A 24863-nucleotide genomic window follows, 5' to 3' on the forward strand; every position below is an offset into this window, starting at 1 on the left:
AAAACGCTTCGATGCAAATCTTTAGATAGTGTTTAATTTTAAAAAATTGGTGGATTATTCCAAAAGCTTCATAAACTGCTAGTTCCTTATTAATATCCTGATTAAGATAAAGTATGTCGAATAAAAAAAGGATTATTAAAAAATATTATTTCTCCTAAAAAAATTGTGTTGATCCATACATAGTTCAAAAAGTGATAACATTTTAAAGTTAAAAATGTAAAATATAAAATCGAGAATTTTAACACAAAAATAGCACAAGGTAGCCATTTTCACCGTGAAGACAAAATAAAGTCCGAAATTTTTTTTTTCCATAATAAAGTATATTACATAAGCTTTNACGAAATTTTTATTTTTCATGATAAAGTATATTACATTAGCTCTAATTTAAGATATATATATAAAAGTGTCAGACCTTCCGGAACATTTTCAATAATCAAGTAGAAAAAATTAATTTTTTGTGAAAAAGTTGTCATTTTGAATCCCCCCCTGTAGGCACGTGAAAAGTCAGATTTATAAAAAAAATATACCAAATGATAGGTAAAGACATCGTGCATCTACAAAAAAAAGAATTATATTGATCCATACATCTTTCGAGAAGTTATAGCATTATAAAGTTAAAAATATAAAAAAGAATTTTTTTACAAAAATCGTATTTTTTTTATTAAGTTTAATGTCTGTTTTCACCATGAAGATAAAATAAAGTCCGAAATTTTTTTTTACCATTATAAAGTATATTACATTAGCTTTAATTTAAGATATATATAAAAGTGTCAGACCTTCCGGAACACTTTCAAAAGTTACGTTGAAAAAGTTCTACTTTCTATATGCATTTTTATGTTTTGAATTCCCCCTGTATTAAGGAAAATGGTCCGAATTAGAAAAAAAGTATGTTGAATGAAAGATCTATATAAATACTACTTCTCATAAAAAAATTGTATTGATCCATACACTTTTCAATAAGTTATAGTATTATCAAGTTAAAAATGTAAAATACAAAATCGAAAATTTTCACACAAAAATAGCATTCGGTAGCCATTTTCAACCTGAAGATAAAATAAAGTCCGAAATTTTTTTTTTTCATTATAAAGTATATTACATTAGCTCTAATTTAAGATATAAATAAAAGTGTCAGACTTTCCGGTACATTTTCAAAAATTAAGTTGAAAAAATTAATTTTTTGTGAAAAAGTTGTCATTTTAAATCCTCCCCTGTGGGCAAGTAAAGAGTCACATATAAAAAAAAAAATATACCAAATGAAAGAGATTGTTATCATGAATCTATATAATAAAAAAAATTGCAAACATTTCGAAAATTAGCGATTTTTAAATTTGTAATTTTTTTGGAGGTTTCCCCCATTTACGGGGAACGAGGGAATTTTTTTCAATTTTGGAGGGTAATGTCTTCGACTAGATACGATTTGTGATCTTTTGACGTATCATTGAAAGAAATCGGTTCGGTGAGAGCTGAGAAAAAGTGGTAACAGACACAAAAGAAAAAAATAAAATAAAAAAAATAAACACATCTTAGTAAAACCAATACCTTCTCAGCTTCGCATCGAAGCTAAAATGGTTAAATTATTTTTATTCTGTAAGTATTTGAATGGGTTATGATAAGAAAATCACACTCTATATATTAACGATACATATTAATTATATACAGGGTGTTCAGTAAGTCAGGAAACGGGTTTCTATTGTTCTCATTGTTACAAACAATCAAATATTAACATGAAAACTGTAACTATGGGCAAAGTTTGTAATCGCTTTTTAATGCTCGGGGAAATATGTATGACAATAATAATCATTATCATTCATATTTCCCTTTTGTTATTACTAACATTACATTATATAACCTAGAAAAGATATTATAATGATAATATTTAAATATTATTAATAAAGATAAAAATATATTTAAAACACTAAAACATTGAACAAAAAAAAAACGTGTTAAGAATATATTTTTTGATAACATGTAGAAATTTCTGTAGTTAATTTGTACAAAACTTAATATAATTGAAGTCGTATGCTATTTAAGAATTAACAATTATAGTCACTATAAATAAAAGTAATAAGTGCAATATTTAGCGAATTTCATAAAATCTAAGATTAAAGTTGAATTAGTGTGAACAGAGGTGTTAATTTTAATATGATGTTTTGTACCTGATATTTATTTTTATCAGCTCTTACTGGGCTGTTTTTTTCAACAATACATAAAAAAATCAGGAATCGTATATATATGCAATTGAAAATTTTCCCTTGTTCCCCATTAATCAGGAAAACTTCTCAAAAACTTACGATTTTAAAAATCGATAAATTTCAACATTTTTTATTTTTTTTTTACTTAAAACTGTAATAATTTTTTAAAAATGGATGAAACAAATAAAATAATTTTTATAAATATTTTAAGTATTTCTCATTGATTTGATATATTTTTTGGAAATCTGATTCTTTACCTGCCAATAAAGCTCAGCTAAAATAATTACTTTCGTCATGAAAAGTTAACCTTTACAACTTAAAGTTTGAAAATGTTTTGTAAATACTCCAAGCTTTAAACATGTTAAATTAAAATATATGTTACCAGCAGCGTGTATATAAGCAGATTATATAGGCAACTGCCTACAGCAGCTTATTTTAAGGAGCGGCAAATATTGAAGGCCAACAATATTATAAAAAGCGAGTTATTTTTTTATTGTTGTTATGACATATTGACTTCCTAATAATTATCATAATCGTTTTCATTTATTGTGTAATTATGATATGTATATTAATAGCTACAAGCACTTTATTTTATGATTTATTAATAAACATAAATTTGCTTTAAAAATATTTTTAAATACTTTTTTTTTTTTTATGAAGAATTAGTAGTATTATGGCGAAAATATATAAAAATGAGCCTCTTCTGTCATAACATAATACAGGACGGCAAATTTTTAAATGTCTGTAGGTGGAAAATATGTGAATACGCCCTTGTATGTTACATAGTATAAGTTTAAAAAAAAATTTGTCACCATTACTTCTATGTGCAAATTGCCGCAGTAGATAAAAAATATGCTAATTTTGTGTTAATATTTTCGGTTTTATATTTTATATTTTTAACTTTATATTGCTATAACTTTTTGAAAAATCTATGGATTAATACAATTTTATTTTAATAAATATTTCATACAATCCCCATTCATCGGACATACTTTTATTTTAAATTGAGTAATTTCCCTTTATACAGATGGATCAAAACTTTAAACAAGCGTAGAGTCTTTTTCAACTTAACTTTTGAAAATGTTCAAAAATACTGACTTTTTACTTTCTATATGCCGCTTAAGTTAAACCCAAAATTTCATTTTATTGTAAAAAAACAACTTTGGCGTGTTGTTATAATCTTATACTTAAATATTGATTCTATTATTTATGACTATGATTTAGGCCAAATAGTATAAGCATATAGGAAAAAATTTTAGTACCCACTTTACAAAAAATAATAATAAATTATAAGGATTTAAGTGTTTGTTTGCAACTTTCAATATCAATTAAATAAATTTATTAAAAGAAATTTGATTTTGATTTTATAATAAGGCTTCTAAATATATTTTTAAATAATTTTATTTTTGGGCTACCAACATCGAATAAACAAATGTACGAGTTTTACAGTAAATATACGAATTTTAATGAGATACTAAGAAGTAAGGCATAATCATATTTTTAAATTTGCAAAGAATCTCTTGGCCTGCTGACGATAAAAACTATGATAACAGAGATTTTATTTTATTGTATTTTTGAAATGTGCATTAGAGAATATTCTGTTATAATTCAGTTTGCCTTTTTTGAGCTTAATATTGTGTGTGCACGTTTTGTTGTTCTGTATAGCATAAGACAATATATATAGTTGGCATTCTTTACGGTAATTTTTAATAATTTATCTTGTGTCTTTAACTTTGCTAACATTTATTCGAGGCCTTGGCCATCTTGTAATAGGCCCATTAAATTTGCTTTACCGAGTATGTAATCTAACTTTAAACCACAAAAAATCTCTGAATTACGTTGAAAATTCTCTTAGCTATATGTATTAAGCACAGACAATTTTTTGAATACAGTCGCATTTTTAGAAAACATTCCATTTTTTTTTTACTTTTCACATAATAACCCAAACAGTTTTTATGTTTCAAAACAATGAGTTTTGTACACATCTTTTATAAAATGAATGCGAATAGATTTTAAATCGCATAAGTTTTTATTATTCAAATACTCTACAATGGGCATCGATTTTGGTGGTATGTAGAATATGCAATTGAGTACACGAAACAACCAATAGGTATTTCAACAAGTAATTAGGTCACGTAAATCTTAACCTCATTGACATGTAACGCAAACGTCAATGAGCTATGTTATTGTGTGCAAAATACAGTAACAAAAAGTATGTATATTTACTGTAAAAGCAAATGTCAAACATTTTTGATAATAAACAAAATACTTTAACCTAATATCTAATTATTCTAATGTAGAAATTTTCGTAACTATTTAAAAATATATGTTACCTTAGTGTTTTGGTGTATGAATTATAATTATGTTAAATGAACCTTAAACGTATTTTAATTGTTCAGATGAAAAGAGAAAAATTCAATAAATATACTTGGACTATTTAATTTATTCTGTTTCGTTATTTTTAATATATTAGGTTTAATATTTTCACAGCTAGAGTAAAGTACTAATAAAAAAAATTATTAATAAATATTAAAGAATTATTTTAATTTCACTATTATTCAAAGTTAAATTAGTTTTTATATAACTTTAATCTAAATATTCTTTTAGTCCATTCATAGTCAAAATTCAAAACACAACTTTGGACAGCGTATTTAATGCATGCTAAATAGATACTCTTAGATTCAGGCTACCTTTATCTAATTAGTGAATTGTATTAATATTCGATTTAAAATTAAATTTAAACTTAATAATTCAAAGTACCTTTTTGGAATGTTAATCATTAAAAATATAAATATAACACTATTTTAAAGACAACAATTTTTCCATATAAATTTGTGTTTCAATTATTGTAAAAAAAAAACTTTTTTACATTAATACTCGAATATTTTAACTAGTTGGGCAAAAAAGTAAAACCCACAACAAAAATAATAAAATTTAAATTTAAACATCATTGTCGTGAAACTTTTTATATATGTTAAATATTTTGTCTGCAATATTTAATAAACAAATAAAATTGATTTTAACGATAAAAAATTAACTTTCTCAGCTTTGTATCGAAGCTAAAAAGAAATTCTACAAATTAAATAATTTTTTGTTTAAATAACATAGTTTGTAAGATAAGTAATAAAATTCGAAAAACTTCCCTTTAATGAATTTTTTAACCACCTTGCAGCCTATGTCAACATAACTCATAATTAATTTTTTTACAAATTATTTTTTACCTAAGGAACAATTCTAGAGGATGTACTGAACGAATTTGAAATCTTAATTTTTAAGAACCACCCTAATATTCACATATTTTTTTTCTTCTCTTTGCAACAAGGTGACTTAATATTTTACGTTAATTGATAAAATTAAATATCTGGTTAACTTTTTTATTTTATTTAAACTAAAATAAAATTTATTAACTAACAAAAAATAAATTTTTGAAAACAATTGTAATTTGTTAGAAATAAAAATGATTAGAAAATTATTAAATATTTAATATTTTTTAATATAAATTATTGTTTAGATAGATATTAAGAAGTAAAATTCCATTAACTTAAGAGCGTTGTTAGGAGGAATTGAAGTAAAAATATTTTATACATTAGCATAATTATTTTTCTTAAAAAGAAGCACGATTAGAAAAATATTCCAAACTTTATATTTTGTTCATTGTATAAATAGTTCAATGTAAGGCCTTGATTACGCCATTCATTTCATGTAAAATAAATAATTTAGACAAATTGAAGAGTATTTGAATTTTTGAAACTATTGAATAATATTAGAATTGTTTTAAATTAACTTAAAATTGAACATATTTTTTTAAACTTAAAGTATGCAAAAGATGAGACATCATTATATTAATCTCTAAAAATATTCTTAAATATGAGTATTTAAAAAAAACCTTTTCTATTTATTATTATATATTTTTTTAAATAAAATAATTCTATAGTTTAAGTCATCTTACTGTCTAATACACTATTTAAAAACATTTTCAAACTTCAGGATGTATTTCATAAGAAAACAATAAATTGAGACCTATGTTGTTTTTACAAGGCAATAGTAGATGAGATTTTATAAACTCACCAAAGTGCTTTCCGTTTCACGACCACTTCCTGGACATTGTATAAGAAGTTTATCATGACATTTTTTGTGAACTGCAGTTTGACAAGCTAAAATTAAATTTTTCATTTTATTTTATAGAAAATAAAAAGTAATCATCAAAAGTATTAATTTTCACGTACTTACACTGACATTGATATCCTTGTTTTCCGAATCCCCTTAAATTCACAAATAAATAACATAAAATTTTATTGAATTTCAAATTAATATAATAAAATCCAAATTATAAAATTTACTTACCATAAAAAATCTTTACAAAAAGCACAAAACGTAGGTTGCCTGAAAAATTTTGCTAGAAACTTATGTCCCTTAACAATGTGAACTTTTTGTTTTTTAATGGCGCCTCGTCTTCGAGTAATAACATGACCTAGCGCAGTATCAATATGTTCTTGCACTGAAATCAAATAAAAAAATAAAGATGGCTTTACAAAAGAAAAAATGTTCTTATTTTTATTGTTAATATTGTCCATGTAATGGTTTAATAAAGTCCTTTATTAATGATTTAATACATTCAATTTATATTGAAAAGAATGATATCCTAAGACATTACAAAATAACAATCGAATGGTAAATTTCTGTTAACAGCTTTAGTTGCATGAAAAAAGTTGTTTTTAATATGACTAGGGTAAAATAACAATCAATAATAGTCTTTTATAACTTACTATTATTAGTTACAATTGTATCTATTGAATTGATATTGAAACTAGAATAAAAACTTATAGATGGTCCTTTACTACGATTTCCACTCTGAAAAATAAAACAATGCAAATATAATAAATATTATTATTGTTATTCATATTTTAAATAATATCAAATTTACAAAGAGATATTGACATTTTATTCAAATAACAAATTAATACACTGGTACAGTAGTCAACAAGTCCACCGAGAATTTTTCTGTTTTCCCAGTATCCCAGTACAATTCTAAAAGCACAATCAGTAATTATTTCATATAAAATACTACGATTTCGTATTTAAGTACTTAAGAGTTCAAAAAGTAAGCTTTCCGTAAATATTTTTATAACAATCAATTTTTTTTTATTTGGAATATTTTTAAATAATACACACATATTAATTTTTTAAATTAGAAAAAAATTATGGAGGTATCATTTAATAAATTTAACTGCTAGGCAAGTTCTTTTTTTGAAAACTTAAAATTTAGGAATAAAATACCTAAATAAAAACGATATGATTTTTAAATTAGCAAATAAATTAAACTTTTTGAGGAGGTTTATGACACTGCCTGAATTCGCGCCACTATGTATGTATTTGAAAATGAAAATCAATTTAGGTCTGTATTAAACAAAAAATAAATACAGACTTTTCTTAAGGACGTCTCGTGGTGATTTCAACCGGTGTCTTAATATTATAGCCTTGGCTCTGAGTTATGTAATTTTTTTAATTAATAACCGATAAGCTGAATCTTACTAAATTATTCATATTAATACAAAAGAAGCCTGTATATTAAGTATGGGCGTAACTAAAGCGAAAATGCTGAGAGTTGTGTGAATATGCTATGCTCAAATCTTCAAATATCTTTCCTTAAATAATTATTTATTATAATAATTAAACAAAAAACGGTAGCACAGTGGGGTCGTGGCACAGTATCGACGTGGCATAGTTAGAACAACTATATATGATATCTAACAGTGATTAAAATTACTATAATAAGAAACGCTTCCCATAATTTAAGATATTCCCTTAATTTTATCCTTATTTATAATAATTATAATTATTATAATATATGAATACATAATAATTATAGTAATTAAATTTAGTATGAGATTGATATTCAATAATTTAATATTGTAATTTTTACGGAGATATTATAAAAATAAAAAGGAGTTGTATATTCATATACTTTTAACGCGTATAAAAATTTAAAGGGATTGATGTACTACTTTTTAATAAAAAAATTTTGTTACTTATGAATAAATACACTAGACTACGTGGAACTACTTTCATCAGAAACAAAAATATACTTTTCTAAATCAACTTTTCGCGATGTTTTAAAATGTGCAATTGGACTTTTTCTATCACTTCTAAGTTTTAATATTATTACTTATTATTAAAAAATAAGTATTTACATATAAAAAAAAAATAATTAAGAACAAAAAAAATTTGTTTTTTAATATGTTAAAAATAATCAGTCCAAATTTTCATTTTTAATCTATTTTTTTGGTTGGGTTAATGAAAAATTTTTGATAAAGTTTTGTGAAAGTTTATAATAAAAAAATTGAATATGTTACAATAACTTTTACTATAAGATTTACTCAATTGAGCGTATTATAAAATTTGATTATAATTGTAAAAATCCATTGTTAATTAACTATCATTTTTTTTAGAAATGATTTATATAGCAACATGTTACCAAAAAATTTGGAATATTATAGTTTAGTAGTAGCACACACAAATAGAGTAAAAAAATTATTAAATTACAAAATGATTTAATTTTGTATTTGAGACCTATCATATCAAACTTGATTCGTCAATAAATTCTTTGAAAACATTAGAAATGAATGATTTTAATTGTCTGTATGGAGAACATGGGATAAGTAACTGTTTCATTGATAAATTAGAATTTTTTTTCAATTTTTGAGGGCAGCATCTTCAACTAATTGTAATCATTTGACGTATTGTTGAAAAATATAGGTCAAGTTAGAGCAGAGAAAATAAATGATAGTCACAAAAAAATACCATCTCAGCTTTGCATCGAAGCTAAAATATAGTAAAATAATTTTAATATGAATAAGAAATTTTTTTTCGCAAGGGGCGACTACAATGATCCTTGATCTTTATTGAAGTTATTGAATCTAAATGAGATTAAAATCAAAAGAGTTGAAAATATATTCTAACTTAAAAAGAATTCAGAAAAAAATGCAAAAAATTCCTTGCCATACGCGGGTTGGAATCTTGTAACCCAAGTGCATAAAACACAAGTTTTACCGACCGGCAACTGTACGTCGCTTTCGACGGGTGAAAAAAATGGCAATTTAAGCTAGTTCAAATTTCAAAGTTATTTTTCTCGACTTAAAAAAAGCAAACAAATTTAAATAAGTTTAACTTTCTATGCTATATCAATTTTATTTATATAATATTTATCCAAATCAGTGTACTCCCCTTGTCATGTATTTTAAAATAAAATAAAATACAAAACCCAGAATTTTAACACAAAAATAGCATATTTTTGAATATGGTAGTCATTATCACCATGAAGACAAATCCAGAGGTCAAATTTTTTTTTCAAATTATAGTATATTACATAAGCTTTAATTTAAGATACATATACAAGTGTCAGTATTTCTGGAATACTTTAAAAATTAAACTGAAAATGTCCTAGTTTCAATACGCAAGTTTAAAATGTTGACCCCCCTTGTATAAAGAGGTATGATCCTCCCCGATTTACAAAAAAAGTGTGTCAGATGAAAGGAGTATATAAAATATATTTATAAAAAAATAATAATATGGATCCATACATTTTTTCAAAAGTTTCAGTAATATAAATTTAATAATATAACATATAAAATTGACAATTTTTTCACGGAAATCGTACGTTTTACTTTAATTTTGATGTCCGTTTTCACCACGAAGACAAGTCCAGAGGTCAAGTTTTTTTTTTCAAATTAAAGTATATTACATTAGCTTTAATTCAAGGTATATATAAAAGTGTCAGTCTTTCCGGAACATTTTCAAAAGTTAATTTTTTGTAAAAAAGTTACTATTTTGAAACCCTTCCTGTGGGCTGGTAAAGGGTCAAATGTTTACAAAAATATATAAAATGATAGGTAAATACCTAAGGTATCTATAAAAAAAAAAATTATATTGATTCGGTTATTTTAAAAAAAAATATAGCAATTTTAAGTAAAAAAAATTGAAAAAATGTCCAAAATTAGCTATTTTTAAATTTGTAATTTTTTGGGGGATTTCCCCCAATTACAGGGAACGAGGAAAATTTTTTCAATTTTTGAGGGTTATGTCTGCGACTAGATACGATTTGGGATATTTTGACGTATTATTCATCAAAATCGGTCCAGCGAGAGCTGAGATTGAGCGTTCACAGACACAAAAAAAAAAAAGAAAAGAAAAAACGCATCATAGTAAATTAATACCTTCTTCGCTTCGCATCGAAGCTAAAAATGGAATGTCACCTTTTTTAGAATTAATTTTTTGGGGGTTTCATTCACTTCTTCTGTTTTATCTTCTTCATCGAAGATGTCTTCACATAATCTTTTAGCAATTTTCAATTTTGTATCATCGTTTACTCTTTGATCGAATATTGCAAAAGATGAACATTCTTTATTCAAATAATATAAATGATTTAAAAATTTTCCAATTGTAGTTTCAGAAATATCTTTATTAATTTTAGAATATTTATGCTATTTATTTAAAAATCTAATGTCATTTAAAGGAGCCATTTCACTGTTTGAGGCAGTAAATCAGTTCACAGCCTAAAATTTTATAATAAAGCAATTAAGTTCTGTAAGAGAATTTTCCTCAAGTTTAGTTAACTTTAATTGATTACTAAATAAGAAAATTTTTAGGCCGTATATACCTTTAGCCATCCAACGTACTAAATGGTATGCTCCTGGTTTTTAAAATTTTATTCCTTCTGGAGGGACACCCCCCAAAAAAATAATAATTAAAATAAAAAATTCATTAAAATCATCTCGCGGAAACGATAAATTAAGTCTATCAAAACAAAACTGTAAAATTTCATCAATACCATTATTTAAAATATGTCGAACTCTAGCATGAGAAATTCCAGTAGAAAAATCAATTTTTATAATGATATCCCATTGATTTTTAAATTTTTTAAATAGCGGAATATCAGGTCCTGACATGACGCTTACTTTAAAAATCGTAAAAACTGTTGATAATATTATTTCGTATATATGATGACAACAGCCAAAAATTAATATATCCTTTCTAATAAAGAACAAGCACCATTAAATTTCTCAGTGTTAGATGCTGTTGTATCAAAAACAAACGCTTGGATATTATTTACCAATCCCCAGCTATAAACTTGATAAATAGCGGAGCATATTTCTAAAACAGTTCCAGCGGGTATTTCTGGTACTCCTAAAAGTTTATCAACTGCATGGTACGTTGCAATTACTGCTAATCTATCGACTTTTTATCCAATAATGTTACTTAATAATTTTGTTTATTGTTATAACATCTTTTTCTATACTTAAATAATAGTAAAATTAATACCTTCTCAGCTTCGCATCGAAGCTAATATTAAAAATGAATACCTTCGCATTGAAGCTAAAACAATGTTTTTTTAACTAATAAACCATTATATTAATATCATTTTTCGGTTCATCTATTATCATAATTTCAATTATCAAAATAACCAAGAAGTTTCAAACTGTAAAAAAAACACTGGAGTGCTGATTTAAATCTAGAGGTGATGCAGCATCCCTGTTAATTACACCCATGATAGTATGATAGAATGGACAAATAGCGCATAACTAAAATGGTTTTCCTTATAAGAGAAACTCTAAATAAAAAATATTTTAATAATAAAACATTCATTTACATTTAAAAAAATTATTAACTTGTCCTCTATAAATATTTGTATTAAATTATAGTAAAAATTGATTTTGGGCTCTATTTAGGTGATAGGCAAGGGGTGTATGTCCTACTGTTAGTTTTCTCTCTGAAAATGTTTTAACTCTTTCTGTTTCTCAGTATACTTTTGTATAACCACAATTTTTTTAATTTTCAGACATAATTTTGTATTTAAAATAATATTTCCAACACCAAAATATGCTAAAATTATGTAAACAAAAAAACTTAAGTAATTTTTTCCTCAGTTTCAAAAAGTTTTAAGTTGAAAAATAGATCTCTGGAAATTATTTTTTACCCTATTCTAGAATCTATCGTCAAAAAAAATTGATCTTAAATATTTTTAACTAGAAATAATACGTCAAGTTTGAAAGAGTTAAAATATATTTAGTGATAAATTAAAAGTTTATCTCTACGTATGAAAAATAGAGTAAATAAAGAATAATTCTATTAAGAGCTATGTGTATTTTATATAATAAATTTAAGGTTACAACTTGTTTTTTACCTATTTAAGCAATTCATATAAGTGGTAATACGGGTGTGTTTTATGACGCCCATTATCATCCCATTTAGTTATAGCTATTAAAAATGAAAAATTTGGGTTTTATAAAAATAAAAGTATTATGCACAGGCATTATTATATCACATAAATATAATAAATTTAATAACAGATGTATATAAATTGTGTTTATTCTAAATAACATATTGTTACAAACACGATTTAACAAAAAGTGTCGTTTAATTAAAAATACTCTACAATAATTTGCAATTAAATAATTTTTTTTTCATTGTTTTAGGGATAAAACCTTACTTTAATTTTCTTTAATGGAAAACCCCTATTTTTTATTTGTTAATAAGATAGAAGAAAATGTTCAAACAATATGTTCTTCTAATTATTTTTTATAAATAAATTTTAGTACTCATATTAAATGTAATGTAACTCGAAAAATATTTGTTTAAATAAAAAAGTAACAACTTTTGTACGAAAATATTTTTGTAAATTAAATATTTTTTGAGAAAATTAAAAAAGCTCATATTTTTTAACTTTTGTGAGGCTGTAAAAAAACAAAGTTCAAGTCCAATCGATGAGGACTTTTAGTATGTCATTATACATATTTTAATTCAACTTTTAAAAAAAAAAAAAATTTGGTTGGGAATTTTTTCTGCCATTCGACAAAATTACTCCTTCGTTGACTGGCCTAATAATCTTACTATCAAATTTAATAAATATATTATATCAATGCACTATTAAATAACGTATATTCAATAGGTAATAGTACATTTGCTAAATTAAGTAAATATATGAATAATTGCAGATGAAACACCAATTAAATAATTAGATTAATCACCTATAAAAAATTTGATTGGATATATTCTATTAAGAACTATTAGTGTAAATCCAAAAATATTCACAGTTAAATTACGAAAAGGTTATAAAACTATTAGTCTCGGTTTTGAGTAGTTCCTTAACTTGAATTTCAAAATATAGTAGTGAAACTATTAATTTAATACTTTCACTGTAATTAAATTACTAAAATAAAAGGTCATTTAATTTTAATTCTAATTATTTATTTAAGGGTAATTTTAAAAAATTACTCGTTACTCTATTTTAAGCAATTTATTTTAAAATTTTGCACTGTTCTAAAGTGGCGCATTTAGAATTGTATACTATGGGTTTAACATAAAAAAAATGTTCTTACCTCCTCCTCATTGTATCAAAATTAAGGGTATTTTTAAATCATTTCTCCTTGGGAAGGGTTTTTTCCCAAAAATTCTCCGTAAATACGCCTAAAGATAATAATCAAGGCTCAAATAATACTATTCAATTAAATTATGTTTATTTGTTATAATATTTAGAGAGAATACGATGGCATGTGCCTCCTCATTTGATAGTAAAATATCAAAATGTTTGTTGGTAATGTTTTACTCATCACCTGCTCAAAATGAGTAAAAAATAATCAAAAAAGGTTTTCATAGTGACTAGTCAATTATAAAATATTTTCGTGTTCTACCATCTTCTATTATAAATTTCTATATACGCTATTGAGTAGCCTTATTAGTGGTATAATTAGTGATAATATGACAAAATTAAAAGTATCCCAGATAAAAATTAAAAAAAATAATATTATAAAAACATTATAAAAACATTATTTAAAAAAAATACTATCGGGATTCCTAAAACAATTCAACGTCTTTATAAATACGAATTTTTAAATTTGGAACACTAAATGTTGTATGTGCAACTAAATTGATTCTATGTTCATACAATTTATAATGTATGATAATTTATCAGAAATATACTCTAAAGGAGTACACGGGCGTAATCTGAAGTAAATTTAAGACCACATATTAATATAAATAGCATTAACCATTGTCAGCAAACGCCTTCTCTCTTGTATAAGGAACTCGATAAAAAAAAAATTGTCCTGGATTTTTAATACAACAAATTGAATACAGATGCGTATTTAAAAATTAATTTCAGGAAGGAGTCAGAGAAGTTTTTTTAAATATTTTATAATAATTATAATTTNAGAAGCTTTTTTAAATATTTTATAATAATTATAATTTTGAAAAACCTTTAAAATAAAGCTTAGAAGATATTGATTTTGTATTCATTTATTTGTTTTCTGTGTATCATAAATTTTTCTTAGCCTCGCTAAAAAGATTTTGCTTAACGATATGTCAGAAGATCGCAAATAGTTTTAAGTAGAAAATGCTACCCTTGAAAATTGAAAAAATTACTGTAACTTTTTTAAAACGAATCAATCAAAACAAAAACTTTTTGGGAACACTTTAGATGTCTTTCCTTCTTTTGACATATTTTAAAAAATTGGCCAATTTCCCTTAATTTAATTTAGCAACTTTTGCTTACAAAATGAAGTTTTTAAATTTAACTTTTGAAAATATTGCAAAAATTCAATAAACATATTTGAGGGTCTCTCCTTCCATAAATATATACTATATTAATGTACTACCAATGGCTTATGCACCCAGAGAAAAACCTCGATCTATATAATAAATTCATTGTTCAATTTGATAAATATATCATTACTATTGAATCAATGATATATTTATCAATATGATATTTTTTTTTCTTGTCTTGAACAATAATTATTTATAAGAATAGTTATTTTGTTCGTATTAATAAAACATTATCATAAACCCTTGATAAAATTTCTCTTTCAATTTTGATTGAGGTTTTTCTTTGGGTGTGCTAAATTATAATTTTAAATCTTACTTAAATTACAATATACTAACAAAGTTTAAAATAATCGAACTTTTATTAAGCATAATAGCAATGAAGCATTTAATAGTTTAATCACTGTTAGAATTCAATCCATAATAATCTAATAATTTTCTTAAGTACACCTTTATTTCAACCATATTTAACACGTTGATAGACAAAATCATATATTACTGTTAGGCAGTAATATTAAAATTTTTCGTCTGGGGTCACTTTTAAATATACTGCTATAACAGTGGTTTATTTATTCTAAAAATGTCATTACTGATATAGCAGTAATATGTTCAATGATTTCTTATGAAGGAGGAAGTTGTTCTGACCCAATGCATCTCATAAAATCAGTGGGCACTTTATTTTTAGCTAAACCATGGCATTAACTGTCCATAAACGTGTTAACAACATGTTCAAAATTAAAGAAAATCAAACATTTTAGTATTATTATTATTGTATTGTTATACAATTATATTAATTTTACAAATACATCACTAGTAACGTTTCATAGTCCAGGCTTAACAAGTGTAAGTGGAAGTTAGTCACAATAGCAGTAGTGGTATCCGTTCACGTAATCTATTCTATTTTTGTCTATGGACTCATCCAAGGATTGCGTATCCAAATATTTGTATCGACGCACGTTGACAGCGTGCATATTGTTTTGTTTTATTAAAATTATAATAAAATTAATGCAAATGCTGTGAATAATGAAACTGAGTATTAAAGGATCGACGGGAATAACATACTTTGTTCGTAGCTATTCCTATATATTTTTTCAGAATCTATAAATATAGGTAGAATGTTATATAGCACGTTATTCTTTAAAAATAAGTGTTATGTAGCATTGTCATATAAACACAAAAGTGTTTAATATCACTTTTTTGAATTTAATCTTTTTGTGGAATAACATGCTAGAAGTCATCCTAAAATATATTTATAGAATCAGAAAAAATGTATGAATTGCCACATAGCACGTTATTCCCACCGATCCTTCAATTAGGAATCACAGAAAACGTTGATAAAAACAATTATACCCTTAAACAGATCAAAACCTGTTTCAACAGGTCCAATACATAAATATTGTAAATTATACAATGTAATACCTTGTTAATAATTATGCATTGAAATAATCAGATGAACAAAACTTATTGGATTTGTACATTTTATTACACCTAATAGCATAAATTAATTTCTGTTTAGATAAAAGAAAACACTTAAAACTCACCTCAGAATAATAGTAATTACTCTTAATTCTGAAGCGATTGTCCGCTTGTCGTTTTTGCGAGTTGTTGTTACAACTTCGCTTCCTATTACCGGTGAACATCATTGTGTTATTACTTTGTATTCTCATTCTGCAGTAAGAAATGTTCTACAATGGTCGATAGAAGACACCATGCCATCAGGGAAATTTTTTCGTGAATCGCACGATAACGTGCTATTTAAAAAAAATTACTTTTGTCCACACTAAATAACCCGAAGCCTTTTTGTAAAAATTAATGTAATATCTGCTAAGTAATAGGATTTAATACATAAGTTTCTATAAATATTTAAAAAAATTACGTTGTTAGAGAATAAGAATACTTATCTCCGCCTGACCGCGTAGAGGAGACGCAGCCCGCCAAGTTTCGTTTATTTCACAAAAACACAAGACAACGAACATGGCTGTATGGCAATGATAGTTTGCTCTATTTATAGAAAACTGTAGATAAACCAAGATTATAGTGAAGTGGAAAGTATAGAGCGCTCCACTATTGCGGAATGACTAAATTTCGTAATTTAAATTATATTTTCCTAAATTCGAAAGAGTTCTTAAATTATTATCAAATACATATGTAAGCAATTATTCATCACCGAGAAGAATAGCAACACAAATTAAAAAATAAAATATATATTACAGGCGAAGCAACATAAAATAGACAGTCCCATGTTTTCAAATTACTAAATTCTCGCAAAACTTGCGTAAAACACTACAGCTGAATTAATAACATTTTTTTGGTTGAAAATTTAGTGTTTTTTTTTATGTTGGTATGAAAATCAGAAAAATAAACAACTTTAATTCCTTCAATAATTAATATTCTTGTCGATAAATACATACATAGATATATATTATCTTATTTAATAAATAAAAGTAAGTTTCTGTTAGAACAGTTACTTTTTTCAAATTGATACTTAAATTTCAACATTTATTGATGTGTTAATTATATTTACTAAATTGAAATAGAGCTAGAAATTTTTCAAGATGTACACATTTTTTTTAGACGTCAAAATCAATTGTATGAAAATGTAATGATTTAAATAACATTTTTTAGGTAAGTGACACTAGTCAAAAATAAAATCATCTTACCCTGCTGCTTAATAAGTTCATTGTAACGACCCTAATTTTCTTAAAGAGTTAATAGTATTAAATTAGTGATACACTAAAAATTAAATATATAACTGAAAATACATAAATAAATCAAAATATGAATATATTTTCTTGATATTACATTTATAATGCCACTTAGAGCAACCTATAATTTTATCCTAATTTTACTGCGTATGTACTTTAAAATTTCCATTTTCAGGTAGAACTTCCACAAAATAAATGTGAAATATTGTAATATTACTGTGTCTTTTTTTTAACTTAAATGGTCATAAAATGACTTGTGTACTATTCCTCTATTAATAATTACATTATATAACGTACAAATCATCATAGAATCGAAGTTTATATTAAAAAGTTCAAAGAACTTATTCAACTTTCCAGACTTTGTTAAAGTAAAAATAAAATGAGAGTAATACTTGTCACAATATAGGAACAAGTGTGAATTTTCAAATTAAACTATGTTATTAAATATTTTTTTAATTATTTAAGTACGTAGCCTATTCTACATACTGCTATAATAATTACATCAGTATCACTTATATTTGATACAAATAATTTCTTATTTGACACAATAAATGAAAAATAATAGGCTATGTCATACAATACTTAACTTAATATTTAACTGGGCTACAAGCTAAAAAATTTGAACAGTCAAGAGAGCATAACATAATTCTTCAAAGAAATATCTGGTAGTGAATATTCAAAAATCACATCCAAATATGCAATAAACACATTTACTTCATATCACCTTAATCCATTTGATGAACAATTATTTTATTTTATTAATTTAAAAGTGTATTTTTGCTTTATTATTATATTTATAATTTTTTTTTTACATTCTTAAAAAAATTAGACATAGAAAGAATATTGTTTATAGTTTTAATAATAAAAAAATTATTATTATTTATTTGAACATGAATCTTCTTAAAATACAGTCAAGATTAGTTTTTTCTAAAATGTTATAGCTTAAATTATTTTTTTAGCTAAAAATATTTTAAAATGGATTAATGTGACAAATGAAATATCAATAAGTATATTTTAATATTTAAACTTAGAATCCAATAAATTAAGAAATGTATTATATACTTTCTACAGGTTTTGAAATTTATTAAACAAACATTTCCAAAGAAATGATTAAAAATATATTTTTTTTTCCTTCAAAAGTTTTAATTTGAACAAGACATGAAAAATAAAGTATTATAAATCAATGTCAAGCATTTTACAAAAATATGCTATTTTATTTTATGATATAAGAGAAGACAAATTTTTTTTTTTTATATAAAAAAAAACAAAGTAATAAAAAAAATGTTGTTCAATAACTGATTTTTCATTGAAATATATGTTGAACGTAGGATTTTTTTTAATATTACAGTAATGTACCCTCTTCTTCATTTAATTGTACTACTTTTTTGTCATCTATTTCTAAATTACTATTCATCTTGTTAGCTTCTTTATGCCTTGCAATACGTACTTGAAGTATATTTATAAATTCATTCATACTTTTGACGGGGCCTAGAATAAGGAATACTTTTATTGAATCCTCTTCAAAAGCTGTCAATCTCACATTTTTTTCATTTACTTTTTCAACTTTCATGTCAGACCAAATCTAAAAAAAAAAAAAAAAATACAATTTAATTGTTTTATTTATTTTATATTAAATTTAAAATTCTAAAAATTTATATTTGAGCAAATCAATGGTAACGAGAGTTACTTTTGTGTTCAGAATAACTTTTAAGTTTCCATTATTTCTCATGACTACTCGTGATGATTTTCCATTATCCATATCATTAACACGAAGTTGTCCACGACCTTTTTCAACCCAGTTGGATTTTGCATTATCATACATATATAGTTTACACAAATTTAATTGGAAAACATTCATATCGTTTTCTTCTCCAGTCATACAATCTACTTCATCATATTTTCGTTTTGTTGCTCGTGATTCTTCATACTCCTTCGCAGCTTCAATTAATCTCCTTTTAGAATCTTCTGCTGATTCATCTAATTTACCATTCTAAAAATAATTTTTTTACAACTAATTAATTCTCATCCATTAAAAATTAAAATAAGTTCAATACTTCTCCATGTTCTTCATTTTTTAAATTTTCAAATGTTGGTGATACTATATTGGAAGATGATGAAACCTCAGCTTCCTGAGTTTTATTCGTTTTTTTGTCATCTTCAGAAGTCGAATCAACCTCTTTGTTTAATTCTACACGCTCATGAAGGTTTTGACCAAATACAAAATCACTAACTAATGATACTTTATCTGGTTTTTGAGTCCTACTTTTTTGTATAACTGCACCAAAAACTGCAGGAGGAGATTGCAAAGATACTTCATTTTTGGACAAAGCTAACACACTGTTGTTATCAGGATCTTTTTGAATAGATATATTTGCAGCACTTGAAGGTTTAGCTAAATAAAAACAATACAAACAAAATTTCAAAAAAAAAGATAAGTACAGTCTTCATATTTGCATTGGCACATTAAGAGGATTTATACTCTTCAGTTGAAGAATAAGCCTTCCACCAATAAAAATATTGAAAATGACTATTTATTAGTAGATTCTTATAAAAATAAAAAAAAATATTAGTGAGGAAATATTCTAAAAATATGTATTTTGATTGGGCCTATAATTACCCACAGGACACAAACATCTAATTTTTACTTAATTTTAAATATATTATATTGAATTTTTGATGTTTTAAATACATCTAAAACCATCCCGATGTACTACCTAGAGCCAACAATTTTTTTCTACTTTTCTAAGTATATTATAAAGTTATTTTAGTTAGTTTGACTTACAATTTGATATTGATGAATTCAAACTAAGTCGAGATGGATTTAACGAGAATGTTTTTGAAGGTCTAGGAGTATCTGGTTTTTTAAGATTTAAATCAAATCTAAATGAGGATGAGGATGGTAATAATGAAGGCCGTAAAAACATTGGACTACTTGCTTGAGTCTCCACTAAAAATAAAAAAAGTTTCAATAAATAACAATGTATAAGGAACATTAAACAACTAACTATACAAATTTTGTAAACATAATTAACATAATATGTGACTGTAACTCAAAAAATTCAATATTGATATTATGAAAGATTATATTTCAGATTTTAACACTCTAAAAATTATATTGTAATATAACACATTCATATTATATGACACTAAATGTGTAAAAGGGTGATATATTTAAAATGATCATACTTAATATAATTTACAATTTACTATTTTCTATTTATATATGCTAGCTAATTTAATCAATTTTTATACTTAATATAAATGCTGAAAACAAAGTAAAATACAATAAAATTCACCAATACATTAGTCATTTATCTCAAAATGCTTTTTTCAAGTAAAAAGTAAATTAAAAATTAGTTTTTAACAACATGCTTTTATAAGGCAATATGTGTTAATTACTACTTACAACTTTCAATTTGATACTCTTGTAAGGAATTAGAAGGTTTTATTACTTGTGGTGATTCATGATCATTTGAAACTGGATTTTCTAAAATAAAAATATTTCATTTTATTTAACAACATAATTAAAAAATCACTATAAACAAAAAAAAAAACGCTTCGATGCAAATCTTTAGATAGCGTTTAATTTTAAAAAATTGGTGGATTATTCCAAAAGCTACATAATCTGCTAGTTCCTTATTAATATCCTGATTAAGATAAAGTATGTCGAATAAAAAAAGGATTATTAAAAAATATTATTTCTCCTAAAAAAATTGTGTTGATCCATACATAGTTCAAAAAGTGATAACATTTTAAAGTTAAAAATGTAAAATATAAAATCGAGAATTTTAACACAAAAATAGCACAAGGTAGCCATTTTCACCGTGAAGACAAAATAAAGTCCGAAATTTTTTTTTTCCATAATAAAGTATATTACATAAGCTTTAATTTAAGGTATATATAAAAGTGTCAGACTTTTCGGAACAATTTTAAAAGTTAAGTTGAAAAANTCGGAACAATTTTAAAAGTTAAGTTGAAAAAGTATCTACATGCATTTTTAAGATTTAAACTCCCTCGTATATAGGGAAATGGTCAGATTTAAAAAAACAGTATGTCGAATGAAAGATGTATATAAATACTACTTCTCATGAAAAAATTGTATTATTCCATACATTTTTCAAATAATTATAGCATAATAAAGTTAAAAAAAAACCCAGCACAGGGGGTTCGCGGCACAATGGTGACGTGGCATAGTTGGATCAAGTATAATGATATCTGACAGTGATTAAAATCACTATAAAAAAAAAAAAAACGCTTCGATGCAAATCTTTAGATAGTGTTTAATTTTAGAAAATTGGTGGATTATTCCAAAAGCTACATGATCTGCTATTTTCTTATTAATATCCTGAATGAAAAAGGGATTATTAAAAAATATTATTTCTCCTAAAAAAATTGTGTTGATCCATACATAGTTCAAAAAGTTATAAAATTTTAAAGTTAAAAATGTAAAAAATAAAATCAAGTATTTTCATACGAAAATAGCATTTGGTAGCCATTTTCACCACAAAGACAAGTCCAGAGATCAAATTTTTTTTTTTAATATTAAAGTATATATAAAAGTGTGAGTATTTCCAGAAAACTTTCAAAAATTAAGTTGAAAAAGTTCTACTTTCTATATACATTTTTATGTTTTGAATCCCCCCTGTATTAAGGCAAATGGTCTGATTTTAAAAAAAAAGTATGTCGAATGAAAAATATATAAATATTATTTCTCATAAAAAAATTGTATTGATCCATACATTTTTCAAAAAGTTATAGTATTATAAAGTTAAAAATGTAAAAAATAAAATCGAGAATTTTCTTTTACCATAATAAAGTATATTATATAAGCTTTAATTTAAGGTATATATAAGTGTCAGTAATTCCGGAACACTTTAAAAAGTTAATTTTTGTGAAACAGTTGTCATTTTAAATCCCTCCTTGTGGGCAGGTAAAGAGTTAGATTTATAAAAAATATACCAAATGATAGATAGACATCAAGCATCTATAAAAAAAAAACTATATTGATGTGTTCATTTTTGAAAAAGTTATGGCAGTTTTAAGTAAAAAAATTTGAAAAAATTTCGAAAATTAGCAATTTTTAAATTTGTAAATTTTTTGGAGGTTTCCCCCATTTACGGTGAACGAGGGAAATTTTTCCAATTTTTGAGGGTAATGTCTTTGACTAGATACGATTTGTGATCTTTTGACGTATTGTGAAAGAAATCTGTTCGGCGAGAGCTGAGAAAAAGTGGTAACAGACACAAAAAAAACACATCTTAGTAAAACCAATACCTTCTCAGCTTCACATCGAAACTAAAACCACATATTTTCAAATAACAGATGTAGATATAGAAAAATAAATAACCCTATATTATTTATTTGAGAAAAAGCTTATTAAAAATAATTCATTTAAAATATTTATTAATAACTTATACTTAAAACAAATTTTATGTTTATTTATTCTTATAACTACTAAAATCAGTTATATATAAAGGATAGAGGGGATCAAAATTTATATAAAATGCTAACTCCAAAATGAAGATAAATTCAATTACATAAAATGTGTATATATATAATTTACTGAGATAAGGTGTAAAATCCAACCAACTAAAAATATAATATAGTGTTTGAAAACAACAATAATATAACACATTTTCAGTATTATATAAATAAAAAGTAAAAAAATAAAATTTTTAATTTAATATGTTGACTGTAAAATCATTATGAGTTATAAAACTTCGCGAGCTATTAACTCATGGAAATAAATTTTATTTTTAAAAAAATGTATACTTAGTTAAAAAATGATACAATTCACTATATTATTATGTTCACTATTGAAATCTGTTTTAGTTCAATATTGCATAATATGCATTTATACTCATTAAAAGTATATAAATATTGACTTGTGAATTTTTCAAATAAATACCATTTGAAAAATTATCAGTATAATTTAATTAAAAAATTATAAAAATAATAGCATATAAAAAATATTTACCATTGACTTCAACTTGTTCTGTCATTTTAATAGCACACTGTGAACTGTAAAGTATTCTAACCAATTTTATTCTGGATTCTCCTAAAACACATGTAAATTAATAAATAAAACTCAATATCAAATATTTAAGTATAGTCAACAATTTATTGATTATTTGATTACATATAATTCAAGTATAAATAACTTTGTTTTTTTACTTATGAATATATTTTTCTTAATTTTTTCAACTTTTATCAAGGACTAAAAATTAATTTTATTAAATTGTATTTTATTTGATAAATCCAATAATTTTAATAAATATACTTATTTATTTTACATATAGATTGCATATAATTTTAAAATATTTNTACATATAGATTGCATATAATTTTAAAATATTTTTGTAATACAAATTATTAAGTTTTTAATTAAATTATAGCTTTTGAAACAATAATTTGGTTTTATTCTTGAATTAAAAGATAATGCTTTTCCAAATCCATTAAACAATCAAAAAGTAATTACAAATCATATATTTTTTTTTGACTTTAACAATGCAATATATAAAAATACCTCAATTAAAATAAGTTATATTGAAGAAAATATAATTTTTGAAAAAATGTTTTCTTCCCTGCTTTTAATATTTACAATTTAGCATTTTAAAATTTTTAAATTAAAACACAAAATTTATTAATTTTTATACAATTTGGTCTATAGTTAGTAAATTTAGAATAATGAATCAAAAAAATTGTACAAAAAAAAATTTATAAAATTAATAAAAAAAAAAATAAGTGATTATTTTGAGTGATTATTAATAAAAAATACTTATTAATAAATATAAATAATAAAATAGAATAATTCATTTAATCAATTAATAGATTAACTTATAGATATTATCATAGTATCTGTATTGTTAGAACATTATACATTTAGACTGATTTCAATAAATTTTAAAATATAAAATTAGTTAATACCAAGTTTATATTTTAAACTTTTTGTAAAATATATACTACACTATTTTGTATGTCGATACAAAATGTTATAATAAAAAGCAATTAGTTGAAATTTAATATTTGGTTAATGCAAATAAAAATTTACCATCTTATAGTTCCATATAATTATACTATTTGATTAAAAAACAAATAAATTATACAGATAGAATTTTAGAAAATAATGATTTTAATCACTAATAATCAAAATTAATTTCACAAGCTAAAATAATTTGTCAGCAACTTTCTTAACTGTTAAACCTTACAGTAATTGCAAAAGATCCAATTGTAATTATCATTTTTTACAACACAATATTGGTAATCAAATAAGTTTCCTGAAACTGTTGTCATGTTCGTAGCACACACTTGCAGTACAGTGTATCTTCTTATTAAATGTAAAATTGTCTAGTAAAATTATATTATTTTTAAA

The 24863-nt window shown here is 24.0% G+C and overlaps 2 protein-coding genes across 6 annotated transcripts in view; both read right to left on the reverse strand.

Moving 5' to 3' along the window:
- Positions 1-16766, reverse strand: part of LOC126902380 (putative protein kinase C delta type homolog) — a 36172-nt gene extending 19406 nt beyond the window's left edge. The window contains exons 1-6 of one of the 4 annotated variants that reach the window (XM_050679579.1): positions 16328-16468; positions 7117-7220; positions 6959-7043; positions 6537-6690; positions 6423-6454; positions 6261-6346 (exon numbers count right to left, since the gene is read on the reverse strand). In XM_050679579.1, the coding sequence (XP_050535536.1) occupies positions 6261-6346; positions 6423-6454; positions 6537-6690; position 6959 (273 nt within the window). In that variant the 5' untranslated portion in view covers positions 6960-7043; positions 7117-7220; positions 16328-16468. Of the gene's footprint in view, positions 1-6260; positions 6347-6422; positions 6455-6536; positions 6691-6958; positions 7044-7116; positions 7221-13567; positions 13587-16327 lie in introns of those variants that run through there. The other 3 variants (XM_050679577.1, XM_050679578.1, XM_050679580.1) reach the window with 3 other exon arrangements.
- Positions 16767-18062: 1296 nt separating this feature from the next.
- Positions 18063-24693, reverse strand: LOC126902382 (ran-binding protein 3-like). Of its 2 annotated transcripts, XM_050679582.1 has the most exons (7): positions 24543-24693; positions 23469-23549; positions 20898-20978; positions 20274-20438; positions 19546-19883; positions 19179-19481; positions 18063-19073 (listed from the first exon to the last, which is right to left on the reverse strand). In XM_050679582.1, exons 2-7 carry the CDS (start codon positions 23491-23493, stop codon positions 18834-18836), a joined length of 1152 nt encoding a protein of 383 aa, XP_050535539.1. In that variant the 5' UTR covers positions 23494-23549; positions 24543-24693; the 3' UTR covers positions 18063-18833. The 2 variants fall into 2 exon arrangements, with proteins under 2 accessions (XP_050535539.1, XP_050535540.1); XM_050679583.1 differs by lacking the exon at positions 20274-20438.
- Positions 24694-24863: the final 170 nt, after the last annotated feature.

Source organism: Daktulosphaira vitifoliae, unplaced genomic scaffold (genome assembly GCF_025091365.1).
Source record: "Daktulosphaira vitifoliae isolate Bord-2020 unplaced genomic scaffold, ASM2509136v1 Scaffold_3, whole genome shotgun sequence".
NCBI classification, from domain to species: Eukaryota; Metazoa; Arthropoda; class Insecta; order Hemiptera; family Phylloxeridae; genus Daktulosphaira; species Daktulosphaira vitifoliae.